This window comes from Pinus tabuliformis, chromosome 2_2, assembly GCF_031772625.1.
Source record: "Pinus tabuliformis cultivar Carrire ecotype Pingquan chromosome 2_2, CPIR1, whole genome shotgun sequence".
NCBI classification, from domain to species: Eukaryota; Viridiplantae; Streptophyta; class Pinopsida; order Pinales; family Pinaceae; genus Pinus; species Pinus tabuliformis.
This window is the reverse complement of record NC_142300.1, coordinates 527,557,515-527,567,610: the sequence shown is the minus strand read 5'-3', so window position 1 is coordinate 527,567,610 and position 10,096 is coordinate 527,557,515. Positions and strand designations below refer to the sequence as shown.

At 30.7% G+C, this 10,096-nt stretch overlaps 1 protein-coding gene across 1 annotated transcript; it reads left to right on the top strand.

Moving 5' to 3' along the window:
* The first annotated feature begins 673 nt into the window (after positions 1-673).
* Positions 674-2,756, top strand: LOC149193676 (putative xyloglucan endotransglucosylase/hydrolase protein 32). Its single transcript, XM_089406827.1, has 4 exons — positions 674-1,059; positions 1,285-1,385; positions 1,525-1,745; positions 2,157-2,756. The coding sequence occupies exons 1-4, from the start codon at positions 771-773 to the stop codon at positions 2,581-2,583; spliced, it is 1,038 nt and encodes a 345-aa protein (XP_089262953.1). The 5' UTR covers positions 674-770; the 3' UTR covers positions 2,584-2,756.
* Positions 2,757-10,096: the final 7,340 nt, after the last annotated feature.

Below are 10,096 nucleotides of genomic sequence, written 5' to 3'. Positions count from 1 at the left end.
ACTAGAATTTCACTAAACCTAATTAAAACTAACTAGGTGCATGTCCACCAACACTGCAACCATGCTAGTTTCTTTGTGTTGCTTTTGTTATAACACTCTTAATTGAGTTGTTTTTCTTAAAATAAAAATGGTGTAACCATTTTATGCATGAGTTTCATTGTCACTATCTTATGTCGTTGAGTTGTATTACACCAACGGAAATACTGTTGACCATGACATGTAATGGCCATAGTTTATCATCCTTTGTCATAAAATGAAACTCAAAATGTGAAATAAAATAGACATGTCACAACAATTTGGTGAGCGTAAGGAAGCAGAAGTGTCGTATAAAATTCGGAGACGAAGCAGCAAACTCCATTATAAGTGTCCATATTTCTTTGGGAGCAATGGAGAGTTGGCCGAGAGATTACTCATTACTAATAAGGCTAGCATTCAAGGTGCTGTGCACTGTGGCTATTGAGTATTCCATACTCTTGATTATGCTTATTTCGACTGCCACTCTCTACTCGTATATAACATGGTTTAAGAGTGAAAGGCAAGCAAGCCCTAAGCTAGACCAGACGTCAAGATTGTATTGATGCACAATAATTGGTCACTCGTCATTATCTATAAATCTTACAGTTTTGTTCACACAAGCCAATAGTGCTGAAAAATTGCTTGATGTGCTCCCTCGTCTAGTGGAGTAGTTGTAGTAGTTGCACTATAAATTTGATCCATTCATAGAAGATCAACCAACGAATTTCTTGAGAGTATTTGGTTACTGGTAGTGTATGATGGCTAACCAACTGTCAGTATTCCTCACCTATTACAATGGCTGGAAGAGTATTGTATTCTTCTTCTTTCTGTTTGTTGGACTGCTTCACAGTCCAGTAATATCCAAGAAGGTTTTGGCTTCTGCAGACAAAAATCCTGCTATACCATCCTTACCTGGTGTTCCTGTGATGAATTATTTGAAGACTCTGAAATTTTCAGAGGGCTATGGTAATCTCTGGGGTGGGAAACACCAAAATGTTTCCAAAGATGAGTCCTCAGTCACACTCACATTAGACAGATCATCTGGTAAACACACTTCTTATGCTCTGTAGTTTCTCAAGAATAATTATATTCTCTATCTTTTCTGTTTGCATTAGTGGAGATAGGATGTGTCAGAGGGATTTCTTTCCCCACAAATAAAAAGTCTCATAAACCAACTCTACAAGACTGTGATTTTATAGTTCAATTATTGATTATACTTGTTTATCATGCTGAGAAACTACGTGATATGTGCTCTGTTTGTGGCATTAGGCAGTGGATTCAAGTCAAACGAACCATACATGTATGGCTTGTTCAATGCTGCTGTTAAACTTCAGGGGGGCTATACCGCAGGAATCATCACTTCATTCTATGTAACTATATTCATCTGCATTTTCTATTTGTGTTTCATGCATCAATTAATGAATTGACTGTCAGAAGATCATATGGAAATTGACTCAGAGAAATGTGAGTATAATTTTTTGTCTATTGACTGGAATGGTGATGTTTCAGCTGTCAAACAATCAAGTTTATGAAGGGTGGCATGACGAGATAGACATAGAGTTTCTGGGAACAATACCAGGTGAGCCTTACAAACTCCAGACCAACGTGTATGGGAACGGGACAGGAGATGGGCCAAATCTGATTGGCAGGGAACAGCAATTCCATCTCTGGTTCGACCCTACTAAAGACTTTCACGACTACACCATTCTCTGGACGCCTCATCAAATCTTGTATGTATAATCATATAATTTACATATAATTTTTTTGTCTTTGGATGATATGAAATCTACATTATATATATTGTGGGGGTTTGAGGTTAGTTCAATTGGGCATCTTTATGTCAATTGCTGATTTACTGAATATTCCGGAATGGGAAGGATATGGTGTTGTCAATTTTCCTCACATATTTTGGGAATCAGCAATCGACTTAAGCTCAGCGAGTTCTATTCATAAAGTCATTTTTGTTATTTTGAGGTTGAGTATTTTTTGTTATTAAAATGCTATGGGGGCATTTTTTTGGTGAATTGATCCGGAATATTGAATATTCCATGCATCTAATTCCAAAATATTCTTGAAATAGAGAATCTTGCGAAATTCCAGAGTTATTTCTCATTATTTACCATCTTTTTACTGTGTGGCAGGTTTATGGTGGACAGTATCCCCATCAGAAGATTTCCGAGGGTGAAGAGCCTGGGAGTGACATACCCTTCGAAGCCCATGTCGGTTTATGCAACAATATGGGACGCCTCTGCATGGGCCACCGATGGAGGACAATACAAAGCCAACTACAGTTACGAGCCATTCCTCTCCACTTACACCCATTTTATCACCATCGGCTGCTCTTCCACGAACGATGACGATATGCGATACTGCTCACAGGGGTTTCTGGATTGTTTTATTTCTCCGAAGATGAACCAGGAACAGATTCGAGCTTTGGAGGTAGTGAGAAAGAATTACATGACCTACGATTACTGCCAAGATCTTCAGCGATATCCCAAGGGCACAATGCCCGAATGTTCTGTCAATGATTTCCATATAGGCTCTTCCAATCATTCAATCGTGAACTGAAAGTGAAAGTGGGGTAGCCACAGATTAGAACTATACCAATCCATCCTCCTATCTAAATTATTCGATGTAAATTCAGGATTGAAAAGTTTCAATAATGTATAAACTAAATTACAGCAGCATTTCTCCATATATGATGTCTGTATCGCTATAACAATAATACAAATTCTATTAAATTTGCCGATACTGTATTCATTGAGCTGTGACAAGAAGTATGGTTTCAATCCTATGTGAAATTGTCATATTGCATTTGTAGTATTTCAGGTATTCCCTAAAGTAGTCAATTTTTTATAGCATGATTTATCAAATAGGGAGAGGGATCACATTTATTAATGTGGATGTGTTAGTATAAATAAATGAACAATATAAATAGGAAAATAATTGTCTATATTGTAAAATATATTTTATTTTATATTTTAAATCTAAGTCAAAACCTCACAAGCTGGTGCATTAATTAATGCAAAAACATAAATTAATTATTAAACTTAAAATAAATTTAATATGTATTTATGTAAAGCATATATAAAGGATAAAATATAAATATTTATTTAAAAAAAATGAAATAAATCACAAATTTTGATTTAAAAAATAAAATTTAAGAAAGCAAGTTTATTATATTTTATAAATCAATTTAGATTCATCTTAACTCTGTATTTATTAAGCTCCCAAAGAAATAAAATTTCTTAAGGTTGTTGAAACCTTCTAAACCTGTGTATTTTGTTTGAAGAGAACCTGTGTATTTTGTTTGAAGAGACGTTTCAGATGAACACTTCACCCATCTACAGTTAAGCTTCTTATCTGTTAAGATGGGTGAAGTGTTTACCCGAAACCTCAGACTCTTCAAACAAAATACATAGGTTACCAAAAGGTTTCAACAACATTATGTTACTAAGTGTGGAAATATACATGCCATAAATCTCTTAAAGTGTCAACATTGTTTTTGAAAGCAAAACTTGCGAAAAGATGTGCACCTAGGATACTCCATGAATCTAGGTTTTATATATATATATATATATATATATATATATATATATATATATATATATATATATATATATATATATATCACCAACAATAAATTAACTCAATGACCTCAATTTTATGTGAAATGTTGTAACAAGGGGTAGTCTAACATTACAAAATAATTTTTTTACCAGAATTGTGTGATACAATTTCAAGCAAGAATGTGATTTTGTGTAGTTTAAAATACATTTTTGAATGTCTAAATGGATTCAACACCCTTAAAAACTCTGGGGCACTAGAATTCTACAATTTAAGCAACTTAAACTCAAGTTTTTAAAAAATTCTACCAGATTTTGGTTAAAATTAACTAGAAAAAATGTCATTTTGTCAATAAGTTAGACTATGCCTATTTATAAGCATTGTTATAATTTTTAAATTTAAATTTTATTTTATTTTTATTTAATGAAGTCACAATGTTTAAATAAAAGAACATTACAACATCTCTTCCATATTATAATGGACAGCTCCTCTCAACAAAAATATAATAATAATAATAATTAAAAAATAAAAATAAAAAATAATTGAGTACATCATATTAATAATCTCTTATCCAAAACTAACTAATAAAAATTGTTCAATTTGAATGTAAATTTCTAACTCTAGTGCACTCACTTGAGGTTCTAAAATCCTCTCATAAAATTACGAACCAACTCCTAAGGTGAACAAATCCATGAATCAAATTCCTAGATGGGATGCACAAATTCCCTTTAGGTTATGTACTTGGTGACTCCACCTCCTTGATTTGGCTGCTTTGATTTGTGCACTTAACTCTTCTGTGAGAACAATGCCATGATTTTAAATATTCTACAGTTACCTTGTTACCTTAGCATGTGGATTCCCTATGAGATTCTCCCTTAACCCTTGAGGTTATAAAATACTCTTATGTAACCAATGACCTAAGTATAAATAATAAACGACTCCACCTCATACTGTTATTAAACCAACACCTAGTTGGAAACCCTTAGTGACACCACCTCCATTTCCTTAGATTTGTGTAATCCACTCCACTATTATTAAACCAACCCCTAGTTGGAAGCTCTTAGTAACACCACCTCCACCTCCTTGATTTGTGTAATCCACTCCACCCCTAGTTAGAGGATCTTACTGGAACCACGCTCTTAGTGGAACCACCTCCACCTCCTTGATTTGTGTAATCCGCTCCTTTGCTTTGATTTGAGCATGACTAGGTTTTTCTAATCTTATTGAAAACACTAATTATAACCTCCTTTTAATCCAATTTTAACAATTTTATATTCCATATCGACCTTCACCATAATCATTTTTTATTTTTTTCTTTTTAATTCTAAAGAATATTTTATGTTATTGTGTTCTAGGTTTTTTTTTTTATAAATTTTCATTCATCTTAGTTAATATAAAATAATGATCGTAACCATTCCACAAATAAATGCTTATTAAAATTTGTTGTTCCTACATGTTTTTTTTGTTTAATGTGATTTGCTATTAATTTTTTCCACCAAGTAAATAGTAACATGTGTTATTATTTCATATAATCTAAATTGGATTTTCAAAAATCATTAAATGGATATTAACTTTTATTAATACAAGGCACTCAACTATTGGAAATTTGGTTATACTGAGAGGGGCTGAATTGGTATAATTCATCATTAACCAATTCTTACTTCTTATTACTAATTAATTTATCCATTAATTGATCAATTAAACATATGAGCAACAAATTAAAAACACAATACATGCGAAAACAAATTCAATCTACACAAGGAGCGCAATCATAATATATGAACACCAGGGATTTTAGGTGGAAACCCTTTCGGGAGAAAAATTATCGAACGCTTTCTCTTCTTATTCTTCTTGTCAATCTTCTTTTATAATGTACTAGCACCAACTAGTATGTAAGCACCAAATTGCAAGATATGCGAGCACCCACTTGCTTTTTACATCAACTTTTGTAGGAACCCACCTACAAGAGGCTTCAACCTCTCTTTTCTTCTACAAGCTACAACTTGCTAGTAGCACCCACTCCCTCTTCTTATATGCTCCAAATTGTTCTTTTTCATGCTACTACCTAAAAAGAGACACCAATCCCCTGATACATGAAATTTTTAATATACTCGCTTTCCTGATCTTTAATTTCGAGTTCTTCTTTTTCTTTAGTTTTTTTATGTACTCTATCTATGCCATCTTTACAGTTGCTTGTCTTTTGCTCCTCCTTCTCAATTCTACTTCACATATGCCCCTCTTCCTCTTTCTCTCTTTGTCAGGTAATTTACAAACTAGGTCTCACAAAAATCAATTTCTTAACCATTCTTCCACCCAAAAGTACATCTATTTATATACATAACTTGTTGTTTGTTTGTATTCTAATGCAAGAATTTGAAGTGAAAGACTATCTCTTTAAATTCCAAGATTGTCTCTTTGTAGTCCTGTTGGTGCTTTATTTGGCCCGATTTAGAAAATGGTTCTCTATGTGAGTTTCACCTTGTGCCTCCCTCTCCATATAACTTCCTTATATATTTTATATTAAAAAAATAACTTCCTTAAATATTTATAACAAAATGTGCGTCTTTACCTTACATTAAATTTATCCTTATAATCATTCTAATTTATAAAAAAATATTATCATATTAAATACAAAACTAAAACTTTAATTTTAAATTACTAATTACATAAATTTTTATAAATTATAACCATTATTATAATAAATTAAAATTAAAAAATAAACCTTAAATAAATATAAACTAGTAAAATATAAACCTAACATAAAAAATAATAATAAAAACCAACTAAATTTAAACCAATATAAAATATTAAACTTAATATAAAAATTAAACTAATACATTTAACCCCCCTACCCAACCCTTTACTTACCTCCTACCGTATTACATGCAAGTCATTTCACATGGAATGTTTTAGTTAATATATGCCTACCCACTATTAACTATAACTACGTACTACAAACTAATATGAAAATGAAATGTGTGCCATCCAAACTTGTTAACCTTCCACGTGATTTACCTCCTTGTGGGGTATGTGTTTTAGATTTGCTTTATTTTAAATTCAGAATCTTATTTCTAATGGTTGAATGGAGAGAGTGCGTAGGTAGAAATATTTATGACAAGAGGAGTGTGGAAAGATATTAATAAATAATTTGAAATTGTTTCTAGTATATTAGAAAATTTAATTGGTTTCTTCTATCAAATCTATACTAATGGTAAATATTAAAAAATTGAATGAATGATAGAAATGTAATCATTCGATGTTTTAAAAGAAAAAAGTTTTTAAATTTAATGCATATTCTAGATTTTATTGAACGTAAAGAGTTTTGGAAAATAAATTTACGTGAAATATAATTTATAACATAATGTTTTTATATAGCTGGAAAAATTTCACCAAGTTCTACCTAAGGTAAAAATCAAATATTATTTAATAAAGATACGTGAGACAATAATATGAGGACAAATTATAAAGGATGAGTTTATATTTTAAATTCATTCATCATGTTTAATATTAGAGAACTAATTCATGTATTTCTTTTCGAATATAGGAAATCTGTTTAAAAAAGCTTATTAAATGAAAGACTTGAGCGGGAGTTCATTTAAATGATTGAATATATATTTTGTTTAGACAAAATCATGATTATTATTGTAATTTTATTTGGGAAGTTACGAGAACGAAATGGGTAACTAACTCCCAACCACACAAAAGAAGATCCAAGCGCTCATTTGAGGGTTTGAATAGGGACATATTAGAGGGTGGAAGATTGAAGATGAAGACTTATTATTTTACAACCACAATGCACTTGTTGCAGTGGTTCTTCTCATTGCGACTATGAAGTTTTAAAGAACAATATCACATTTTTTTTCTTTTCTCCCTACCTAATTTTCTTTGTTTTGAACAACAATATTGAACACATAAATGATTTAAATGCTTTGAATACTTGATATTTAAAGGGTTTTTAAAATCATATTTGAGTTTATTTGTTGCTGGTTGAAATTCTAATGATACATGCTATCTAGGGTTTACTTGCACATTAAATTTGGATGTTATTAAAACCAATTCTTTTAATTTATTCCCTCTTTTAATTTTATTATTTTTTTTCATTATTTACTTCACTAGCAAATGTGATTAATTGAGAATACTTTGACTTGATCAAATTCTCAAATCTTTCACACATTATTTTGATGTATTTTTTCTCCAATATTTATTATTAGAAATAATTAAATAAATTTTTCTAATTGTTTGTGTAAGATAAATTAATATTGATACTTGATATTATATTGTTTTAACTATACATTTCAATTAGATGCATTTAAGCCAATTTAATTTAATTTCGTTCTTTTCCTTTTGTTTTAAATTTAAATTTGCACTAACTCTAATGTTGTGTGTGTGAATTATGATATGTTATTTAAACCTCATTTTGTCATAAATGATATTTTATTTTGATAAGTTTCATAGGTTATGTGTATACCACCTTTCTTTCCCTAAAAACCTTATTTTATTTAAAACACTCTCATATCTTTAACCTGGCCATATCTATTTGCTTAAATATAATATTTCTTTAATTAACAATATTACCAGGGAATACCCCCTGTGGTGTAAGGGAGGCCATCCTTTGTCACCTAAAGCAGGAGAATCTCTGATCCTTAGTGAATGTCTTATTGAGTTGTCATCCATTACCAGGGAAATTGAGAACCAACATTCTTCTAGTGCCGTTGTCGGGGAACAAATTGTTAAAGTTTGTTTTTCCTGGTAACTGGGTTAATCAGTTAAATTTGTGACCTATTGGTGGAAATGGTTACAATTGCACGTGCCTTAAAGGTTTTCAAGTATATATTTCTTTGTTTTGTTTTTCACTAGACGACCCCTTGATTGTTTGATGGCTTCTTTCTGTGCTTCTATTTTTAAATGATTTGCTCCATTCGTTTTTTGCAATATACTAGGTTTTCCTAATCAAATGCGAGATGTAGATGAATGGGATACTTACCTACCTCGGTTTTGTGAAGATGAGAATGATGATCTAACACAACACCTCAAAGAGTTCCACAACTACATTCCAAAGATTCAGATTCGACATGAGGACGTATTGATGAAATTATTCATGATGTCATTAGAAGGTAAAGATTGAAAATGGTACATGAAACTTACCCCAGGTGGTATTTCATCTTTAAAATATTTTCATGCCATTTTTTATGAACATCATACAAATATATATCCCTGTAATTCACTTATTGAAAATCATTGTTGTTTAGATGAAAATTGTGATCATTCTCATTTAGAGTTTCAAGAAAGTGAATCTTATGTTCATAATGAAGTTGACATTTCAACAAGATGAAACTAATAATTATAATGAAATGTGTTTGCCCTATGAATATTTAATTGAACAAAGCATTACATCTCATTCTGATTGCAAAGAGAACCTTAAGGAAGCTAATGATTTAATCACTAATCTCAACTTTGGTTCCTTTTTATTTGATTTCCCTGATCATTATATTGATAAAATTTGTGAAGGAAAGTTCAGGAATAAATTATGTCTATCACAACATCAACCCCATATATTCATGATTACAAAAATCAGATATCAATTATGGAAGACCTTTCTCAAACAAACGGACATGTATGTGACACTGTTTTCAGAAGTTGTAATACTGGTCCATATAAGGTTTATGTTGATTACTCAAAACGCCCTTGTATGATGAATACAATGATGATTATTCTCTTGTAGCTTTAAATTCACAACTATCATACAATTATAAGAATTTTCATATTAATAACCGTAATAAACATGGTTATGCAACTAACAAGGAAATTGTTTATGGTAATTATGCACATGATAATGTTAAGGTATATGGAAATAGAAATGCAAATGAATTAAATCTAAACTATGTTTTAACCAATATACATTTGTTTATTTCATCATACATACATCAACTCTTTAATAAAACCTTCGACACTACACATGACTTTATCAATAATTCTTCTTCTTGTAAAGAACATGAATGTAAAAAAAATTATGTTGCCACATGGTTTATCCTAGTATGTTTTCAGATTTTTATGAGAGAGGATTAAATTATGAATATATTGCAAATACATTAATGTTAGAAATGTTTCATCATTTAAATAATCACATAAAGTTTCATGACTTTGTGGATGATTGGATGGAAGAGGTCTTTAGGAGAACATCATCTTATCATTATGTAGTTATCAACTCCTTCCTTAGGAACAAAATGAGCAAAACATCTTACCCATTATTACAACGACTTAACATATTACTATTTTTGAAACTTAAAAGTAAAAGTTATGGAGTTGATAAATTATTATTCTAGTTACATTGGTTGTTGACTTCTTTGAACAACTTTTCTTCTGAAAACACTAATGTACATAAACTATGTACATAAATAAACTTTTTCTTCGTTGTGCTTTGTAGTTTAGAATGAATAAAGATGAAATTCTTTACATCTTAAAGGATACTTATGTGACTATAAATAGAATGAAATATGGATCTATGAGACCTTAG

Bases quoted from the DNA above. Each gene is read 5' to 3' on its own strand.
- LOC149193676 (XM_089406827.1), top strand. From the start codon at position 771: ATGATGGCTAACCAACTGTCAGTATTCCTCACCTATTACAATGGCTGG. The intron at 1,060-1,284 runs GTAAACACACTT...TTGTGGCATTAG, and splicing joins CACATTAGACAGATCATCTG to GCAGTGGATTCAAGTCAAAC. The intron at 1,386-1,524 runs GTAACTATATTC...GTGATGTTTCAG, and splicing joins GAATCATCACTTCATTCTAT to CTGTCAAACAATCAAGTTTA.